Source organism: Salmo salar, chromosome 12 (assembly GCF_965601325.2).
Source record: "Salmo salar chromosome 12, fSalSal1, whole genome shotgun sequence".
NCBI classification, from domain to species: Eukaryota; Metazoa; Chordata; class Actinopteri; order Salmoniformes; family Salmonidae; genus Salmo; species Salmo salar.
In genome coordinates, this window is record NC_138302.1 from 11,134,561 (window position 1) to 11,157,381 (window position 22,821).

Sequence of the window (22,821 nt, forward strand, 5' to 3'; positions counted from 1 at the left end):
CCCATATATATTTTAGTGAGTCTGTTGAGAAATTTCTAATCAAAGGTTCACTGTATTTAAAGGAATGGCTTTAGATAAATGTACTGAATTGAATGAAAGCTCGACAAGAAAAAATCAGTTGACCAACAAGTGGGAGGGATTTCAGCAGGTTAAATAAAATGTATTCAGTGCACGCAATGAGCCACACCTGCAAAGGCCGTTACGCACCTGCATACGGTAAGTCTGAATCCCGTTAGGCACCTGCATACGGTAAGTGTGAATACGAACTACTGAGAAGTGCTTGAATCAAAATGTGTAAAAAAGGAATAGATTTCCTAAGTCTGAATCGGGCCCCAGTTGAGCGTCTCTCTCTCTCTTTCTAGCCAATCAATGACACACACACACACACCACACACACACACACACACACACACACACACACACACACACACACACACACACACACACACACACACACACACACACACTAATCAGTATAGATCGAGGTGTGACACCAGGTGATTGTCTCTCTCTAGCCAATCAATGATTCTAATTCATCAATTAACGGTCCAGGCACGACACTCACACCCAGACACAGCTTCGTATCCAATGACGACAAGCCCCACCAGAGTTCCGTAACCAATTACAACTGCCAGCGTTCCGTAACCATTGAGAAGTACACATTGAGTATATTCCATATGGCTTCCTGTCCCCTATAGGTAATGCACTATATAGGGAATAGAGGGCTTTTGGGACAAAGTCATCCAGAATGCCCCAACCTACTTCTGATAATAGTATTTACACAACCTTCAGACACACACACACACACACGCACACACGCACACACACACACACACACACACAATCCACTAAAACGTAAACCGCAATATATATGTTCAATATGGCCCTCCTAGACGCTTAACTGAAAACTGTATTTTCCAAAAATAAGTATTACATAAGTTTTACATCTAAAATGACATCACACAGCGAGGTAATCCCACCACAGCAGGAGAGGAGGAGGAGGAAGAGGAAAACTGACGAAAAGAGAGAAAAATAAAATAATAATTAAACTGTGTTCATCTTCCAGAATGATTCTCAGAGACCTGGAATCTCTTTATACACCTCTCTAACTGTCTGTCTGCTATGTGTCTGGCTGCTATGTGTCTGTCTGCTATATGTCTGTCTGCTAGGTGTCTGTCTGCTATGTGTCTGTCTGCCAGGTCTGTCTGCTTGTTATGTGTCTGTCTTCCAGGTCTGTTTGTCTGTCTGGTCTGGATGTCTGTCTGCTATGTTTCTGTCTGTCTGCTATGTGTCTGCCTGTCAGGTATGTCTGTCTGCTATATGTCTGTCTGTCAGGTCTGTCTGTTTGTTATGTGTCTGTCTGTCAGGTCTGTCTGTCTGCTATGTGTCTGTCAGGTCTGTCTGTCTGCTATGTGTCTGTCTGTCAGGTGTCTGCCTGTTATGTGTCTGTCTGTCTGTCTGCTTTGTGTCTGTCAGGTCTGTCTGTCTGCTATGTGTCTGCTGTGTGTCTGTCTGTCTGCTATATGTCTGTCTGTCGGTCAGGTCTGTCTGCTTGTTTTGTGTCTGTCTGTCTGTCTGCTATGTGTCTGTCTGTCAGGTCTGGCTGTCTGTCTGCTATGTGTCTGTCTGTCAGGTCTGGCTGTCTGTCTGCTATGTGTCTGTCTGTCAGGTCTGGCTGTCTGTCTGCTATATGTCTGTCTGTCTGCTATGTGTCTGCCTGTCAGGTCTGTCTGTCTGCTATGTGTCTGTCTGTCAGGTGTCTGCCTGTTATGTGTCTGTCTGTCTGTCTGTCTGTCTGTCTGTCTGTCTGTCTGTCTGCTATGTGTCTGTCTGTCAGGTGTCTGCCTGTTATGTGTCTGTCTGTCTGTCTGCTTTGTGTCTGTCAGGTCTGTCTGTCTGCTATGTGTCTGCTGTGTGTCTGTCTGTCTGCTATATGTCTGTCTGTCGGTCAGGTCTGTCTGCTTGTTTTGTGTCTGTCTGTCTGTCTGCTATGTGTCTGTCTGTCAGGTCTGGCTGTCTGTCTGCTATGTGTCTGTCTGTCAGGTCTGGCTGTCTGTCTGCTATGTGTCTGTCTGTCAGGTCTGGCTGTCTGTCTGCTATATGTCTGTCTGTCTGCTATGTGTCTGCCTGTCAGGTCTGTCTGTCTGCTATGTGTCTGTCTGTCAGGTGTCTGCCTGTTATGTGTCTGTCTGTCTGTCTGTCTGTCTGTCTGTCTGTCTGTCTGTCTGTCTGTCTGCTATGTGTCTGTCTGTCAGGTCTGGCTGTCTGTCTGCTATGTGTCTGTCTGTCAGGTCTGGCTGTCTGTCTGCTATGTGTCTGTCTGTCAGGTCTGGCTGTCTGTCTGCTATATGTCTGTCTGTCTGCTATGTGTCTGCCTGTCAGGTCTGTCTGTCTGCTATGTGTCTGTCTGTCAGGTGTCTGCCTGTTATGTGTCTGTCTGTCTGTCTGTCTGTATGTCTGTCTGTCTGCTATGTGTCTGTCAGGTCTGTCTGTCTGCTATGTGTCTGTCTGCTATGTGTCTGTCTGTCAGGTTTCCTCTCCACCATCTCTCCACTCGTTTCCTCTCCATCTCTCCACTCGTTTCCTCTCCTCTCATTGCCTCTCCTCTATCTCTCCACTCATTTCCTCTCCTCTCATCTCCCTCTCTCTCCACTCGTTTCCTCTCCTCTCTCCACTCGTATCCTCTCCTCTCTCTCCACTCGTTTCCTCTCCACTCGTTTCCTCTCCCTCTATCTCTCCACTCATTTCCTCTCCTCTCTCCTCTCATTTCCTCTCCCCTCGTTTCCTCTCCACTATCTCTCCACTCGTTTCCTGTCTTTGCATCCTCTTTCATATTTCAGCTCGTTTGTTCTGTTGTTCACCCTCTCCTACTGTATCATCCTCCTCTCCTTCGTCTTCATATCTCCTGTCCTCTTCCTCCTCTCCTATCTATGAGGTTGTATATCAAACCCTAGTCAATAAGCTAGCTAAATAGTTTGATGCCAAAATGATAATGTCCGTTGCTGAAAACTAAAAAGGCAATATCAGTCAAACTAGAAACATGTGGGAGGATTTGACACCCACCTGTCCCCTATATCTGGTTTTAATGCCCATTCTACAACATCCTTCTAGCCAATCAGAAATGAGTAGCTCAGCCAATACAATTTGCTCGCTAACCCAAACCTCACCGTAGCTCAGCCAATACAATTAGCCAGCTAATCCTAACCTCACCGTAGCTCAGCCAATACAATTAGCCAGCTAACCCAAACCTCAGTGTAGCTCGCTAGCTAACCCAAACCTCAGCGTAGCTCGCTAGCTTATCCAAACCTCAGCGTAGCTCGCTAGCTGACCCAAACCTCAGTGTAGCTCTCTGGCTAACCCAAACCTCACTGTAGCTCAGCCAATACAATTAGCCAGCTAATCCAAACCTCAGTGTACCTCGCCAGCTAACCCAAACCTCAGTGTAGCTCGCCAGCTAACCCAAACCTCAGCGTAGCTCGCCAGCTAATCCAAACCTCAGTGTAGCTTGCTAGCTCATCAGGTATGGATGAGGTCCTTCATTTGATAAGTTCCTTTCCTGAGGATGGCTCACCCCTCACAATTCTGGGTGACTTTAACCTCCCTACGTCTACCTTTGACTCATTTCTCTCTGCCTCCTTCTTTCCACTCCTCTCCTCTTTTGACCTCACCCTCTCACCATCCCCCCCTACTCACAAGGCAGGCAATACGCTTGACCTCATTTTACTAGATGCTGTTCTTCTACTAATCTCACTGCAACTCCCCTCCAAGTCTCCGACCACTACCTTGTATTCTTTTCCCTCTCGCTCTCCTCCAACACTACTCACTCTGCCCCTACTCAGATGGTATTGCGCCGTCGCAACCTTCGCTCTCTCTCTCCTGCTACTCTCTCCTCTTCCATCCTATCATCTCTTCCCTCTGTTCAATCCTTCTCCAACCAATCTCCTGATTCTGCCTCCTCAACCCTCCTCTCCTCCCTTTCTGCATCCTTTGACTCTCTATGTCCCCTATCCTCCCGGCCGGCTCGGCCCTTCCCTCCTGCTCCGTGGATTGACGACTCATTGCGAGCTCACAGAACAGGGCTCCGGGCAGCCGAGCGGAAATGGAGGAAAACTCGCCTCCCTGCGGACCTGGCATCTTTTCACCCCCTCCTCTCCACATTTTCTTCCTCTGTTTCTGCTGCTAAAGCCACTTTCTACCACTCTAAATTCCAAGCATCTGCCTCTAACCCTAGGAAGCTCTTTGCCACCTTCTCCTCCCTCCTGAATCCTCCTTCCCCTCCCCCCTCCTCCCTCTCTGCGGATGACTTTGTCAACCATTTTGAAAAGAAGTTTGACGACATCCGATCCTCGTTTGTTAAGTCAAATGACACCGCTGGTCCTGCTCACATTGCCCTACCCTATGCTTTGACCTCTTTCTCCCCTCTCTCTCCAGATGAAATCTTGCGACTGTGACGGCCGGCCGTCCACAACCTGCCCGCTTGACCCTATCCCCTCCTCTCTTCTCCAGACAATTTCCGGACACCTTCTCCCTTACCTCACCTCCCTCATCAACTCATCCTTGACCGCTGGCTACGTCCCTTCCGTCTTCAAGAGAGCGAGAGTTGCACCCCTTCTCAAAAAACCTACACTCGATCCTTCCGATGTCAACAACTACAGACCAGTATCCCTTCTTTCTTTTCTCTCCAAAACTCTTGAGCGTGCCGTCCTTGGCCAGCTCTCTTGCTATCTCTCTCAGAATGACCTTCTTGATCCAAATCAGTCAGGTTTCAAGACTGGTCATTCAACTGAGACTACTCTTCTCTGTGTCACGGAGGCTCTCCGCACTGCTAAAGCTAACTCTCTCTCCTCTGCTCTCATCCTTCTAGATCTATCTGCTGCCTTTGATACTGTGAACCATCAGATCCTCCTCTCCACCCTCTCCGAGTTCGGCATCTCCGGCGCGGCTCACTCTTGGATTGCGTCCTACCTGTCAGGTCGCTCCTACCAGGTGGCGTGGCGAGAATCCATCTCCGCACCACGTGCTCTCACCACTGGTGGCCCCCAGGGCTCAGTTATAGGCCCTCTCCTATTCTCGCTATTCACCAAGTCACTTGGCTCTGTCATATCCTCACATGGTCTCTCCTATCATTGCTACGCAGACGACACACAATTAATCTTCTCCTTTCCCCCTTCTGATAACTAGGCGGCGAATCGAATCTCTGCATGTCTGGCAGACATATCAGTGTGGATGACGGATCACCACCTCAAGCTGAACCTCGGCAAGACGGAGCTGCTCTTCCTCCCAGGGAAGGACTGCCCGTTCCATGATCTCGCCATCACGGTTGACAACTCCATTGTGTCCTCCTTCCAGAGTGCTAAGAGCCTCGGCGTGACCCTGGACAACACCCTGTCGTTCTCCGCTAACATCAAGGTGGTGACCTGATCCTGTAGGTTCATGCTCCACAACATTCGCAGAGTACGACCCTGCCTCACACAGGAAGCAGCGCAGGTCCTAATCCAGGCACTTGTCATCTACCGTCTGGATTACTGCAACTCGCTGTTGGTGGGGCTCCCTGCCTGTGCCATTAAACCCCTACAACTCATCCAGAACGCCGCAGCCCACCTGGTGTTCAACCTTCCCAAGTTCTCTCACGTCACCCCGCTCCTCCGCACACTCCACTGTCTTCCAGTTGAAGCTCGCATCTGCTACAAGACCATGGTGCTTGCCTACGGAGCTGCGAGGGGAACGGCACCTCCGTACCTTCAGGCTCTGATCAGTCCCTACACCCAAAGAAGGGCACTGCGTTCATCCACCTCTGGCCTGCTCGCCTCCCTACCTCTGCGGAAGCACAGTTCCCGCTCAGCCCAGTCAAAACTGTTCGCTGCTCTGGTACCCCAATGGTGGAACAAGCTCCCTCATGACGCCAGGACAGCGGAGTCAATCACCACCTTCCGGAGACACCTGAAACCCCACCTCTTTAAGGAACACCTGGGATAGGATTAAGTAATCCTTCTAACCCCCCCCCCACCCCCCCCCCCCCCAAAAAGATATAGATGTGCTATTGTAAAGTGGTTGTTCCACTGGATATCATAAGGTGAATGCACCAATTTGTAAGTCGCTCTGGATAAGAGCGTCTGCTAAATGACGTAAATGTAAATGTAGTGAAGTGGTGTTTCTATTATTTAGTACCTGAGGAGCGCAGCCATTCAGAGGAGCTGCAGAGAGACTTAGAAACACACATCTAAGGGGCCAGAGAGAAAGAGGTGGAGAAAGAATCTGAAGTCAAATGTTTACGGCTGATGATCTGGGGCTTCTGTCACCAAACAAGTAGGCCCTACAGCAGTACCTAGATATTCTGTAAAGATTCTGTCAGACCCTGACAGTAAATCTCAGTAAGACCAAAATAATGGTTTTCCAAAAAGGTCCAGTCGCCAGGACCACAAATACAAATTTCATTGAGACACTGTTTCCCTAAGAGCACACAAAAAACTATACATACCTCGGCCTAAACATCAGCGTCACAGGTAACTTCCACAAAGCTGTGAACAATCTGAGAGACAAGGCAAGAAGCGCCTTCTATGCCATCAAAAGGAACATAAAATTCGGCATACCAATTAGGATTTGGCAAAAAATGCTTTGATCAATTATAGAACCCATTGCCGTTTATGGTTGTGAGGTCTGGGGTCCGCTCACCAACCAAGAATTCACAAAATGGGACAAACACCAAATTGAGACTCTGCATACATGGTTTCCGAGATGGTCATGGGTGCACCCCAGCCATGCTCAAGGTCCTAAACGACATCATAACCGCCATCGATAAGAGACAATACTATGCAGCCGTATTCATTGACCTGGCCAAGGCTTTTGACTCTGTCAATCACCACATTCTTATCGGAAGACTCAACAGCCTTGGATTCTCAAATGACTGCCTCGCCTGGTTCACCAACTACTTCTCAGACAGAGTTCAGTGTGTCAAATCGGAGGGCCTGTTGTCCGGACCTCTGGCGGTCTCTATGGGGGTGCCACAGGGTTCAATTCTCAGGCTGACTCTTTTCTCTGTATACATCAATGATGTCACTCTTGCTGCTGGTGATTCTCTGATCCACCTCTACTCAGACAACACCATTCTGTATACTTCTGGCCCTTCTTTGGACACTGTGTTAACTAACCTCCAGACGAGCTTCAATGCCATACAACTCTCCTTCCGTGGCCTCCAACTGCTCTTAAATGCAAGTAAAACTAAATGGAAGCTCTTCAACCGATCACTGCCCGCACCTGCCCGCCCGCCCGTCCAGCATCACTACTCTGGACGGATCTGACTTAGAATATGTGGACAACTACAACTACCTAGGTGTCTGGTTAGACTGTAAACTCTCCTTCCAGACTCACATTAAGCATCTCCAATCCAAAATTAAATCTAGAATCGGCTTCCTATTTCACAACAAAGCATCCTTCACTCATGCTGCCAAACATACTCTCGTAAAACTGACTATCCTGCCGATCCTTGAGGTTTTGTCACCAAAGCCTCATACACTACCCACCACTGCGACCTGTACGCTCTCGTTGGCTGGCCTTCACTTCATAATCGGCGCCAAACCCACTGGCTCCAGGTCATCTATAACATTTACATTTACGTCATTTAGCAGACGCTCTTATCCAGAGCGACTTACAAATTGGTGCATTCCCCTTATGATATCCAGTGGAACAACCACTTTACAATAGTACATCTATATCTTTTTTTTGGGGGGGGGGGGGGGTTAGAAGGATTACTATATCCTATCCCAGGTATTCCTTAAAGAGGTGGGGTTTCAGGTGTCTACGGAAGGTGGTGATTGACTCCGCTGTCCTGGCGTCGTGAGGGTGCTTGTTCCACCATTGGGGTGCCAGGGCAGCGAACAGTTTTGACTGGGCTGAGCGGGAACTGTGCTTCCGCAGAGGTAGGGGGGCCAGCAGGCCAGAGGTGGATGAACGCAGTGCCCTTGTTTGGGTGTAGGGCCTGATCAGAGCCTGAAGGTACGGAGGTGCCGTTCCCCTCACAGCTCCGTAGGCAAGCACCATGTTCTTGTAGCAGATGCGAGCTTCAACTGGAAGCCAGTGGAGTGTGCGGAGGAGCGGGGTGACGTGAGAGAACTTGGGAAGGTTGAACACCAGACGGGCTGCGGCGTTCTGGATGAGTTGTAGGGGTTTAATGGCACAGGCAGGGAGCCCCGCCAACAGGGAGTTGCAGTAATCCAGACGGGAGATGACAAGTGCCTGGATTAGGACCTGCGCCACTTCCTGTGTAAGGCAGGGTCGTACTCTGCGAATGTTGTATAGCATGAACCTACAGGATCGGGTCACCGCCTTGATGTTAGCGGAGAACGACAGGGTGTTGTCCAGGGTCACGCCGAGGCTCTTAGCACTCTGGGAGGAGGACACAATGGAGTTGTCCACCGTGATGGCGAGATCATGGAACGGGCAGTCCTTCCCTGGGAGGAAGAGCAGCTACGTCTTGCCGAGGTTCAGCTTGAGGTGGTGATCCGTCATCCACACTGATATGTCTGCCAGACATGCAGAGATGCGATTCGCCACCTGGTTATCAGAAGGGGGAAAGGAGAAGATTAATTGTGTGTCATCTGCGTAGCAATGATAGGAGAGACCATGTGAGGATATGACAGAGCCAAGTGACTTGGTGTATAGCGAGAATAGGAGAGGGCCTAGAACTGAGCCCTGGGGGACACCAGTGGTGAGAGCACGTGGTGCGGAGACGGATTCACGCCACGCCACCTGGTAGGAGCCACCTGTCAGGTAGGACGCAATCCAAGAGTGAGCCGCGCCGGAGATGCCCAACTCGGAGAGGGTGGAGAGGAGGATCTGATGGTTCACAGTATCAAAGGCAGCAGATAGGTCTAGAAGGATGAGAGCAGAGGAGAGAGAGTTAGCTTTAGCAGTGCGGAGAGCCTCCATGACACAGAGAAGAGCAGTCTCAGTTGAATGACCAGCCTTGAAACCTGACTGATTTGGATCGAGAAGGTCATTCTGAGAGAGATTCTGAGAGAGATAGCAGGAGAGCTGGCCAAGGAGGGCACGTTCAAGAGTTTGCTAGGTAAAGCCCCGCCTTATCTCAGCTCACTGGTAACATGGTTGATGATATTACTAGTTTATCTAGCCTGTCCTGCGTTGCATATAATCGATGCGGTGCGCATTCGCGAAAAAGGTCTGTCGATGCTCCAACTTGTACCTAACCATAAACATCAATGTCTTTCTTAAAATCAATACACAAGTATATATTTTTAAACCTGCATCTTTATTGCCTGCTAACATGAATTTCTTTTATCTAGGGAAAATGTGTCACTTCTCTTGCAAACAGAGTCAGGGTATATGCAGCAGTTTGGGCCGCCTGGCTTGTTGCGAACTGTGAAGACTATTTCTTCCTAACAAAGACAGCCAACTTCACCAAACGGTGGATGATTTAACAAAAGCGCATTCGCGAAAAAAGCACAATCGTTGCACGACTGTACCGAACCATAAACATCAATGCCTTTCTTAAAATCAATACACAGAAGTACAGTGGGGAGAACAAGTATTTGATACACTGCCGATTTTGCAGGTTTTCCTACTTACAAAGCATGTAGAGGTCTGTAATTTTTATCATAGGTACACTTCAACTGTGAGAGACGGAATCTAAAACAAAAATCCAGAAAATCACATTGTATGATTTTTAAGTAATTAATTTGCATTTTATTGCATGACATAAGTATTTGATACATCAGAAAAGCAGAGCTTAATATTTGGTACAGAAACCTTTGTTTGCAATTACAGAGATCATACGTTTCCTGTAGTTCTTGACCAGGTTTGCACACACTGCAGCAGGGATTTTGGCCCACTCCTCCATACAGACCTTCTCCAGATCCTTCAGGTTTCGGGGCTGTCGCTGGGCAATACGGACTTTCAGCTCCCTCCAAAGATTTTCTATTGGGTTCAGGTCTGGAGACTGGCTAGGCCACTCCAGGACCTTGAGATGCTTCTTACGGAGCCACTCCTTAGTTGCCCTGGCTGTGTGTTTCGGGTCGTTGTCATGCTGGAAGACCTAGCCACGACCCATCTTCAATGCTCTTACTGAGGGAAGGGGTTGTGGGGTTGTTGGCCAAGATCTCACGATACATGACCCCATCCATCCTCCCCTCAATACGGTGCAGTCGTCCTGTCCCCTTTGCAGAAAAGCATCCCCAAACAATGATGTTTCCACCTCCATTCTTCACGGTTGGGGTTGTACTCATCCTTTTTCTTCCTCCAAACACGGGGAGTGGAGTTTAGACCAAAAAGCTCTATTTTTGTCTCATCAGACCACATGACCTTCTCCCATTCCTCCTCTGGATCATCCAGATGGTCACTGGCAAACTTCAGACGGGCCTGGACATGCGCTGGCTTGAGCAGGGGGACCTTGCGTGCGCTGCAGGATTTTAATCCATGACGGCGTAGTGTGTTACTAATGGTTTTCTTTGAGACTGTGGTCCCAGCTCTCTTCAGGTCATTGACCAGGTCCTGCCGTGTAGTTCTGGGCTGATCCCTCACCTTCCTCATGATCATTGATGCCCCACGAGGTGAGATCTTGCATGGAGCCCCAGACCGAGGGTGATTGACCGTCATCTTGAACTTCTTCCATTTTCTAATAATTGCGCCAACAGTTGTTGCCTTCTCACCAAGCTGCTTGCCTATTGTCCTGTAGCCCATCCCAGCCTTGTGCAGGTCTACAATTTTATCCCTGATGTCCTTACACAGCTCTCTGGTCTTGGACATTGTGGAGAGGTTGGAGTCTGTTTGATTGAGTGTGTGGACAGGTGTCTTTTATACAGGTAACGAGTTCAAACAGGTGCAGTTAATACAGGTAATGAGTGGAGAACAGGAGGGCTTCTTAAAGAAAAAGGTCTGTGAGAGCCGGAATTCTTACTGGTTGGTAGATGATCAAATACTTATGTCATGCAATAAAATGCAAATGAATTACTTAAAAATCATACAATGTGATTTTCTGGATTTTTGTTTTAGATTCCGTCTCTCACAGTTGAAGTGTACCTATGATAAAAATTACAGACCTCTACATACTTTGTAAGTAGGAAAACCTGCAAAATCGGCAGTGTATCAAATACTTGTTCTCCCCACTGTATATATTTTTAAACCTGCATATTTAGCTAAAAGAAATGCAGGTTAGCAGGCAATATAAACCATGTGAAATTGTGTCACTTCTCTTCCGTTCATTGCACGCAGAGTCAGGGTATATGCAACAGTTTGGGCCGCCTGGCTCGTTGCAAACTAATTTGCCAGCATTTTACGTAATTATGACATAACATGGAAGGTTGTGCATTTAGACTTATGAATGCCACCCGTTAGGTAAAATACGGAACGGTTCCGTATTTCACTGAAAGAATAAACGTGAGTTTCCGGATTCGACCATATTCATGACCTAAGGCTCGTGTTTCTGTGCGTTATGTTATATTTAAGTCCATGATTTGATAGAGCAGTCTGACTGAGTGATGGTAGGCACCAGCAGGCCCATAAGCATTCATTCAAAATAGCACTTTCATGCGTTTTGCCAGAAGCACTTCGCAACGCATTGCACTGTTTATGACTTCAAGCCTGTCAACTCCCAAGATTAGGCTGGTGTAACCGATGTGAAATGGCTAGCTAGTTAGCCGGGTGTGCGCTAATAGCGTTTCAAACGTCACTCGCTCTGAGACTTGGAGTAGTTGTTTCCCTTGCTCTGCATGGGTAACGCTGCTTTGAGGGTAGCTGTTGTCGATGTGTTCCTGGTTTGAGCCCAGGTAGGAGCGAGGAGAGGGACGGAAGCTATACTGTTACACTGGCAATACTAAAGACTGGCAATACTAAAGCCTTTAAGAACATCCAATAGTCAAAGGTATATGAAATACAAATCGGATAGAGAGAAATAGTCCTATAATTCCTTTAACCTTTAATAACTACAACCTAAAACTTCTTACCTGGGAATATTGAAGACTCATGTTAAAAGGAACCACCAGCTTTCATATGTTCTCATGTTCTGAGCAAGGAACTTAAACGTTAGCTTTCTTACATGGCACATAATGCACTTTTACTTTCTTCTCCAACACTTTGTTTTTGCATTATTTAAACCAAATTGAACATGTTTCATTATTTATTTGAGGCTAAATTGATTTTATTGATGTATTATATTAAGTTAAAATAAGTGTTCATTCAGTATTGTTGTAATTGTCATTATTACAAATAAATAAAAAATTGGTCGATTAATCGGTACCGGCTTTTTCGGTCCTCCAATAATCGGTATCGGTGTTGAAAAATCATAATCGGTTGACCTCTAGTCCATATTGCTCAGACTTCACTCCCTCTAACTCAGCTGTCTCTCTCTGTCCATATAACCCAGATCTCTCTCTCTCTGTCCATATTGCTCAGATCTCTCTCTCTCTGTCCATATTGCTCAGGGAGAGAGAAAAAACAGAACTAGAAAGAGATGGAAGTGTGAGAAGAGTGAAGAGAGAGAAGAGAGGGAGCAGGTGACCTGCTGGTTTTTAGATTTTATTTAGATTTATTTCACCTTTATTTAACCAGGTAGGCCAGTTGGGAACAAGTTCTGATTTACAACTGCGACCTGGCCAAGATAAAGCAAAGCAGTGCGACACATACAACAACACAGAGTTACTCATAAACAAATGTACAGTCAATACACAATAGAAAAATACAAATAATCTATGTACAGTGTGTGTAAATGTAGAAGAGTAGGGAGGTAGGCAATAGGCCATAGAGGCGAAAATAATTCCAACTTAGCATTAATACTGGAGTGATATGTGCAGATGATAATGTGCAAGTAGAGATACTGGGGTGCAAAAGAACAAGAGGGTAAGTAATAATATGGGGATGAGGTAGTAGTGTTTGCTATTTACAGATGGGCTATGTACAGGTACAGTGATCGCCTTATCTCAGCTCACTGGTCACCATAGCAACACCCACCCGTAGCACGTGCTCCAGCAGGTATATTTCACTGGTCGTCCCCAAAGCCAACACTTACTTTGGCCACCTTTCCTTCCAGTTCTCTGCTGACAATGACTAGAACGAATTGCAAAAATCACTGAAGCTGGAGTCATATCTCCCTCTCTAACTTTAAACATCAGCTGTCAGAGCAGCTTACAGATCACTGCACCTGTACATAGCCCATCTGCTCTTTAAGCTGCTGGTCTTTCAGAACATCAGCTGTTTGGATTTGGGTGAAGGAGAAATGGGGGAGGCTTGGGCAAGTTGCTGCAGGGGGTGCTGAGGTGTTGGCCGGGGTAGTGGTAGCCAGGTGGAAAGCATGGCCAGCCGTGGAAAAATGCTTTTTGAAATGATCGATTATCGTAGATTTATCGGTGGTGACAGTGTTTCCTATCCTCAGTGCAGTGGGCAGCTGTCTTATTTAGCTGTCTTTCCCCAACACTAGAACAGAGAAGGTACTCACAGGGTGAACACAGCCAGGTGGTGTGTGGGTGAGATAATGGGTATGATATTCTCTATCTCTCCAGTCTCTCCTTTCCCCTGGGAACTAGTCTGGCTGACTAATGATTTACAGCCTACAGTACTACAACTCACTCACAAGCATGCACACAAAAAAAACACAAGGACAAGCGCACACCCACACAGACAAGCGTGTGCTCATGCTGCCTTCAAGACAACTGGGAACTCTGGGGGGGAAAAAACTAGCTCCGACTGGGAAAATGGTTTTGAACAGTCATCCACCTCGGAATTCCAAGTCGGAAATTCAGGTTTCTGCTTAGCGCTCCGACTTTCCAACCGAAAGATCACTGACCTCACCATTTGACCTCACTGATGTCACGATTTGACCTCAAAGTTTTTATGTCATGATTTCACCTAATTTTCTTCGAGTTTCCACTTGTCTTGAATGCACCCTCACACCACACGGACAAACACGTCTAGTTAGATTAGTTCTTTATTCACTCAATTCACGTCTGAAATAACATTCCACACATACATACATCCTAATTAGACTGAACAAAAATATAAACGCAACACAACAATTTTACTGAATTACAGTTCATAGAAGGACATCAGTCAATTTAAATAAATAAATTAGGCCCTAATCTATGAATTTCACATGACTGGGCAGGGGCACAAACAAAACAAACTAAGAGGTAAGAAGTAATAGAGCTGTTTGTTCTGACAAATCAACTCATTCAGGTTATACCTTTTTCACTGCTTTCCATTTACAAGAAAATAACAAGATGTTCGTTGTGTGCCACTATTTAAAATGACGCTGTGTGTCCAACATGAAGCCATATGAACCTTCTGCAAAAAACAACTTTAGAGCAAAGATCAACACAGGAAGTAGTGAAACAATAACAGAACATCTGACTGAAGGTTACAGAGCTCAATACAGGAAGTAGTGAAACAATAACAGAACATCTGACTGAAGGTTACAGAGATCACACTATATAAAGACAGAGGCTGTCACCCTAATCCCTACCTAGTGCACTACCTTCAGGCTCTTGTAGTGCACTATGTAGGGAATAGGGTGCCATTTGTGACAGTCTAAGAGAATTAACGTAATGAAGTATGATGTCAACAAAGGCCCTTGTTTCCTCTTCTCACCGTCATCCTAAAAACCTCCATAACATCTAGAAATAATGATATTATTTGATCAAATGTGTAACTTCGTGCAGAGAAACAACACAGGTCTAGACAGCGACTCCTTTTATTTAACTTTATATTATTATCATCAGAGTCCATTGCACAGCTGTGTCAGTCAGACACCATGACATCACAGGTCAGATAGTGAGGTCACAGGTCACCTCGGGGTCACATGACGACATCACAGGTCAGACAACAATGACAGATCTAGGATCAGCTTCCCCTCCCCCAATCCTAACCTTAACCATCATGTGAAGAGGTCAAGGCAATGACATCACATGTCAAACAATGAGGTCACAGGTCATATAACATGGTCAAGTCAGACCGTGCGTGGTCTGTCGGCTGAAGAGGTCGAGGGTCAAGTCAGACCGTGGTCTGTCGGCTGAAGAGGTCAAGGGTCAAGTCAGACGGTGGTCTGTCGGCTGAAGAGGTCGAGAGTCAAGTCAGACCGTGGTCTGTCGGCTCAAGAGGTCAAGGGTCAAGTCAGACAAGTCAGACCGTGGTCTGTCGGCTAAAGAGGTCAAGGGTCAAGTAAGACGGTGGTCTGTCGGCTGAAGAGGTCGAGGGTCAAGTCAGACCGTGGTCTGTCGGCTGAAAAGGTCGAGGGTCAAGTCAGACTGTGGTCTGTCGGCTGAAGAGGTCAAGGGTCACAGCAGAGAGAAAGGCTGGTATGCTCTTCTGGTGGTGCAGATGGAGGTCCACCATCTCTCTCAGGGTTTTACTGAAATCTGTCTCCATCAGCTGCATACTGCCTCCACTGCCCACAACACCTCCACTGGCCTGGAGGAGAGAGAGAGATAAAGAAGAAAGAGACAGGGAGAAGGGGTCAGTTAGAAGTACACTACATATAGAAACTCAGCTCAAAAAGGAAATGTCCCTTTTTCAGGACCCCCTCTTTCAAAGATAATGCAAATAACTTCACAGATCTTCATTGTAAAGGGTTTAAACACTGTTTCCCATGCTTGTTCAATCAACCATAAACAATTAATGACCATGCACCTGTGGAAAAGTTGTTAAGACACTAACAACTTACAGACGGTAGGCAATTAAGGTCACAGTTATGAAAACCTAGAACACTAAAGAGGCCTTTCTATTGACTCTGAAAAACACCAAAAGAAAGATTCCCAGGATCCCCGCTCATCTGCGTGAACGTGCCTTAGGCATGCTGTAAGGAGGCATGAGGACTGCAGATGTGGCAAGGGCAATAAATTGCAATGTCCGTACTGTGAGAAGCCTAAGACAGCGCTACAGGGAGACAGGACGGACAGCTGATCGTCCTCGCTGTGGCTGACCACATGTAACAACACCTGCACAGGATCGGTACGTCCAAACATCACACCTGCGGGACAGGTACAGGATGGCAACAACAACTGCCCGAGTTACACCAGGAATGCACAATCCCTCCATCAGTGCTCAGACTGTCCGCAATAGGCTGAGAGAGGCTGGACTGAGGGCTTGTCGGCCTGTTGTAAGGCAGCTCCTCACCAGACATCACTGGCAACAACGTCGCCTATGGGCACAAACCCACCGTCGCTGGACCAGACAGGACTGGCAAAAAGTGCACTTCACTGACGAGTCGCGGTTTTGTCTCACCAGGGGTGATGGTCGGATTTGCGTTTATCGTTGAAGGAATGAGCGTTACACCGAGGCCTGTACTCTGGAGCGGGATCGATTTGGAGGTGGTCCATCATGGTCTGGGGCGGTGTGTCACAGCATCATCGGACTGAGCTTGTTGTCATTGCAGGCAATCTCAACGCTGTGTGTTACAGGGAAGACATCCTCCTCCCTCATGTGGTACCCTTCCTGCAGGCTCATCCTGACATGACCCTCCAGCATGACAATGCCACCAGCCATACTGCTCGTTCTGTGCGTGATTTCCTGCAAGACAGGAATGTCAGTGTTCTGCCATGGCCAGCGAAGACCCCTGATCTCAATCCTATTGAGCAGGTCTGGGACCTGTTGGATCGGAGGGTGAGGGCTAGGGCCATTCCCCCCAGAAATGCCCTGGAACTTGCAGGTGCCTTGGTGGAAGAGTGGGGTAACATCTCACAGCAAGAACTGGCAAATCTGGTGCATCTCCATGAGGAGGAGATGCACTGCAGTACTTAATGCAGCTGGTGGCCACACCAGATACTGACTGTTACTTTTGATTTTGACCCTCCCCCCTTTGTACAGGGACACATTATTCAATTTCTGTTAGTCACATGTCTGTGGAACTTGTCCAGTTTATGTCTCAGTTGTTGAATCTTGTTATGTTCATACAAATATTTACACGTTAAGTTTGCTGAAAATAAACGCAGTTGACAGTAAGAGGACATTTCTTTTTTTGCTGAGTTTATATACAGCAGTATGTGGAAAACTCTTCAAATTAGTGGATTCAGCTATTTCAGCCACACCCGTTGCTGACAGCACACAACCATGCAATCTCCATGGACAAACATTGGCAGCAGAATGGCCTTACTGAAGAGCTCAGTGACTTTCAACATGGCACCGTCATAGGATGCCACCATTCCAACAAGTCAGTTTGTAAAATTTCTGCCCTGCTAGAGCTGCCCCGGTCAACTGTAAGTGCTGTTATTGTGAAGTGGAAACATCTAGGAGCAACAAGGGCTCAGCCGTGAAGTGGTAGAACACACAAGCTCACAGAACGAGACTGCTGAAGCAAAAATCATCTGTCCTCAGTTGTAACACTCACTACCAAGTTCTAAACTGCCTCTGGAAGCAACGTCAGCACAAGAGCTTCATGATATGGGTTTCCATGGCCGAGCAGCCGCACACAAGCCTAAGATCACCATGCGCAATGCCAAGCTGGAGTGGTGTAAAGTTCACTGCCATTGGACTCAGCAGTGGAAAGATTCTCTGGAGTGTTGAATCACGCTTCACCATCTGGCAGTCCGAACGACGAATCTGGGTTTGGCGGATGCCAGGAGAACGCTACCTGCCCCAATGCATGGCACCAACTGTAAAGTTTAGTGGAGGAGGAATAATGGTCTGGGGCTGTTTTTCATGGTTCGGGTTAGGCCCCTTAGTTTCTGTGAAGGGAAATATTAGCGCTACAGCATATAATAACATTCTAGATGATTCTGTGCTCCCAACTTTGTGGCAGTTTGGGGAAGGCCCTTTCCTGTTTCAGCATGACAATGCCCCTGTGCATAAAGCAAAGTCCATACAGAAATGTTTTGTCGAGATTGGTGTGGAAGAACTTATTTGCCTGCACAGAGCCCTGATCTCAACCTCATCGAGCACCTTTTGGATGAATTGGAATGCCGACTGCGAGCCAGGCCTAATCGCCCAACATCAGTGCCCAACCTCACTAATGCTCTTGTGGCTGAATGGAAGCAAGTCCCCGCAGCAATGTTCCAACATCTAATAGAAAGCCTTCCCAGAAGAGTGGAGGCTGTTATAGCAGCAAAGGGGGGACCAACTCCATATTAATGACCATGATTTTGGAATGAGATGTTGGAATGATGTCAACTTTTGGTCACATAGATGGATCTGGAACAGAAGCCTCATCTCTCCTGGAGTAGAAAACCCTGTTGTAGGACACACACACACACACACACACACACACACACACACACACACACACACACACACACACACACACACACACACACACACACACACACACACACACACACACACACTTTGCGTCAAGAGGGAGAGAACATTAACTTTAGAAGTGAGAAAAGAAAATCGATTTAGAAGTTGTTTGTTGTTTATGGGGACCTGTTTGTGAGCGTTGGGATGAGTCGGTGAAATGGGAAGAAATTCAGGGTGGATTAATTAAATAAATACAACGCCGCTCAGAGTGAAATGAGGAGAGGGAGCGCAAAGGGAGGAGAGGGAGGATGAAGTAATTAAAGAAACGCAGGGAGGAGAGGAAGAGAGATAGAGGTAGAGAAGAAGGGGGAGATAGAGAGAGCACGTCTCTTCCACCCAGTCAACTTTTCCATTCACAACCATCCCTCTTTGTCCATCTCTCTCCCCCATTCTGTTTATCTCCTCCTGTGTGTAAGCCCATCTGGAAAGTTATGCCATACCCCTAAGTCTCTCTCTCTCTCCCTGTACACACCAGCACACACACCTGGAGGGCGCCATGGGAACCAGGGCCGGTGTTCTAGACCCCGAGGACTTCACAGAGCACGCATGACCATCAAGTTATACTCAACTTCTGTGAAAATGTCTCTACTGTAGTCTTTTCCCTGTCCGATGCTGAAGAATCCATAAACATCATACACACTAATATATGAATACTTTTCCCTCTGAAGTCATGTTGCTCAGTCGGTAGAGTATGGCACTGGAAACGCCAAGGATTGTGGGTTGGATTCCCGCTTGGACTCCCCACCTGAAAACTGTATGCACCCATGACTAAGTCACTTTGGATAATGGGGTCTGGTAAATGGCATGTTACTATTACTTCAACTCTGACTTATAAAGACTGAATAATGTTAACTATATAGAAATAATGATTATTACCTCAACTCTGACTTATAAAGACTGAATAATGTTAACGATATAGAAATAATGATTATTACTTCAACTCTGACTTATAAAGACTAAATAATGTCAACTATATAGAAATAATTAAATAAAACATTTTTATCTTGGGGTAGAAAGGCCAGTGAGGGAGAGAGAACGATAGAGAAAGACAAGATAGAGGGAGAGAAAGGAGAGGAGGAACACAGAGTGATAGAAGGGAGAAGGGAGGGGAGAGAGAGACGGAGGGAGAGATGGGAGAGAGAGAGATGGGAGAGAGATGGAGGGAGAGAGAGATGAGGGGGAGAGATGGATGGGGAGAGAGAGACAGAAGGGAGAGAGCGACAGGAGGGAGAGAGACAGAAGGGAGAGAGACGGATGGAGAGAGAGAGACAGGAGGGAGAGAGATGGATGGAGAGAGACAGGAGAGAGATGAGATGGAGGGAGAGAGATGAGGGAGAAAGATGGATGGAGAGAGAGAAGAGAGATGGAGGGAGAGAGATGAGGGAGAGACATGGATGGCGAGAAGAGAGATGGATGACGAGAGAGATGGAGGGAGAGAAGAGATGGAGGGAGAGAGAGATGGATGGAGAGAGAGATGGAGGGAGAGAGAGATGGAGGGAGAGAAGAGAGATGGAGGGAGAGAAGAGAGATGGAGGGAGAGAAGAGAGATGGAGGGAGAGAAGAGAGATGGAGGGAGAGAAGAGAGATGGAGGGAGAGAGAGATGGAGGGAGAGAGAGATGGAGGGAGAGAGAGATGGAGGGAGAGAGAGATGGAGGGAGAGAAGAGAGATGGAGGGAGAGAAGAGAGATGGAGGGAGAGAAGAGAGATGGAGGGAGAGAAGAGAGATGGAGGGAGAGAAGAGAGATGGAGGGAGAGAAGAGAGATGGAGGGAGAGAAGAGAGATGGAGGAAGAGAAGAGAGATGAAGGGAGAGAAGAGAGATGGAGGGAGAGAAGAGAGATGGAGGGAGAGAGAGATGGAGGGAGAGAGAGATGGAGGGAGAGAGAGATGGAGGGAGAGAGAGATGGAGGGAGAGAGAGATGGATGGAGCGAGAGATGGATGGAGAGAAGAGAGAGCACCAGGCCCAGAGGGTAATGATAAACATGCACCACACTTTCATTGATGATCCCCTTCCTCTCTCCAATGGCAGGAAAAACAGAGGAAAGAAATCAGATTTAATTTAAAGGTCAGAAGTGGGGTGTTTTCTTCAAAAAGGGATTTATTCAAATACTGTGTGTGTTCTCAATGTGTGTGTGTGTGGATTTATTTAAATAGTGACCTTATCAACGCCTGTTAGCATATTCATGACTCCCCAGAACCTGTTATGAACAAGTCCTGACCTTTTTCAAATCAACAAGTTGTTGTTTAATAACAACACAATAACTTCACTATGTCCAGGGTGCTCCTTTCCCCATGCTCTTCTCTCCCTCTACTACTACTCCCCCTCTCTTCCTCCTCCCCCTCTCCTCCTCTCCTCCCCCTCTCCTCCTCCTCTCACCCTCACCTCCCCCTCTCCTTCCTCCTCCCCCTCTCACCCTCACCTCACCCTCTCCTCCCCCTCTCCTTCCTCCTCCCCCTCTCCTCCTCTCCTCCCCCTCTCCTCCTCCTCTCACCCTCACCTCCCCCTCTCCTTCCTCCTCCCCCTCTCACCCTCACCTCACCCTCTCCTCCCCCTCTCCTTCCTCCTCCCCCTCTCCTCCTCTCCCTCCTCTTCACCCTCTCCTTCCTCCCCCTCTCCTTCCTCCCACTCTCCTTCCTCCTCTCCCCACTCTCCTTCCTCCTCTCCCCACTCTCCTTCCTCCTCCCACTCTCCTCCCTCCTCCCACTCGCCTCCTCTCCTCCTACTCTCCTTCCTCCCGCTCTCCTTCCCCTCTACTTCCTCCTCCCACACTCCTTCCTCCCCCCTCACCTTCCTCCCTCTACTTCCTCCTCCCCCCTCTCCTTCCTCCCCCCTCTCCTTCCCCCTCCCCCTCTCCTTCCTCCCCCCCACTCTCCTTCCTCCCCCCCACTCCTTCCTCCTCCCACTCTCCTTCCTCCTCCCCCTCTCCTTCCCCCTCATCTGTATTTCTAGTTAAAGGAAATCGATGGTTGGTGGATTAGAATGTGGGATGTCACACGGCAGTCACCTCAGCCAACCAGAGACGAGGCTGCTGCGGAATGCCAATCCACCAATCACATCCTGGGGTACATTCCGTCCCAGACTGGACACACAGGAAGACTGTGATTTACACACACACACACAGGTGCACTCTCGCGTGCGCGCACACACACACACACACACACACACACACACACACACACACACACACACACACACACACACACACACACACACACACACACACACACACAGTCTCAGGGGGTCACTAATTGACAGCTTTGTGATGGTTGAGCTGACAGTCTTCTAGAATAAAGGGGGGTTACCAGGTCAGAGTGTGTAGTGAGGGGGGTTACCAGGTCAGAGTGTGTAGTGAGGGGGGTTACCAGGTCAGAGTGTAGTGAGGGGGGTTACCAGGTCAGAGTGTAGTGAGGGGGGTTACCAGGTCAGAGTGTAATGTGAGGGGGGTTACCAGGTCAGAGTGTAGTGAGGGGGGTTACCAGGTCAGAGTGTAGTGAGGGGGGTTACCAGGTCAGAGTGTAATGTGAGGGGGGTTACCAGGTCAGTATGTAATGTGACGGTGGTTACCAGGTCAGAGTGTAATGTGAGGGGGGTTACCAGGTCAGAGTGTGTAGTGAGGGGGGTTACCAGGTCAGAGTGTGTAGTGAGGGGGGTTACCAGGTCAGAGTGTGTAGTGAGGGGGGTTACCAGGTCAGAGTGTGTAGTGAGGGGGGTTACCAGGTCAGAGTGTGTAGTGAGGGGGGTTACCAGGTCAGAGTGTAGTGACGGTGGTTACCAGGTCAGAGTGTAGTGACGGTGGTTACCAGGTCAGAGTGTAATGTGACGGTGGTTACCAGGTCAGAGTGTGTAGTGACGGGGGTTACCAGGTCAGAGTGTAATGTGACGGTGGTTACCAGGTCAGAGTGTGTAGTGACGGTGGTTACCAGGTCAGAGTGTGTAGTGACGGGGGTTACCAGGTCAGAGTGTAATGTGACGGGGGTTACCAGGTCAGAGTGTATAATGTGACGGGGGTTACCAGGTCAGAGTGTAGTGAGGGGGGTTACCAGGTCAGAGTGTAGTGAGGGGGGTTACCAGGTCAGAGTGTAATGTGACGGGGGTTACCAGGTCAGAGTGTATAATGTGACGGGGGTTACCAGGTCAGAGTGTATAATGTGACGGGGGTTACCAGGTCAGAGTGTATAATGTGACGGGGGTTACCAGGTCAGAGTGTAGTGAGGGGGGTTACCAGGTCAGAGTGTAGTGAGGGGGGTTACCAGGTCAGAGTGTAATGTGAGGGGGGTTACCAGGTCAGAGTGTAATGTGAGGGGGGTTACCAGGTCAGTGTGTAGTGAGGGGGCTTACCAGGTCAGAGTGTAGTGAGGGGGGTTACCAGGTCAGAGTGTGTAGTGAGGGGGGTTACCAGGTCAGAGTGTAGTGAGGGGGGTTACCAGGTCAGAGTGTAATGTGAGGGGGGTTACCAGGTCAGAGTGTGTAGTGAGGGGGGTTACCAAGTCAGAGTGTGTAGTGAGGGGGGTTACCAGGTCAGAGTGTGTAGTGAGGGGGGTTACCAGGTCAGTGTGTAGTGAGGGGGGTTACCAGGTCAGAGTGTGTA

At 48.1% G+C, this 22,821-nt stretch overlaps 1 protein-coding gene across 3 annotated transcripts in view; it reads right to left on the reverse strand.

The window, feature by feature from the left end:
* Positions 1-13,912: 13,912 nt before the first annotated feature.
* Positions 13,913-22,821, reverse strand: part of LOC106564124 (mitotic spindle assembly checkpoint protein MAD1) — a 123,048-nt gene continuing 114,139 nt past the window's right edge. For all 3 annotated transcript variants that reach the window (XM_082958565.1, XM_045690659.2, XM_045690660.2), the window contains one exon: positions 13,913-15,408. In XM_082958565.1, coding sequence (XP_082814691.1) covers positions 15,347-15,408 — 62 coding nt within the window. In that variant the 3' untranslated portion in view covers positions 13,913-15,346. The remainder of the gene's footprint in view (positions 15,409-22,821) is intronic.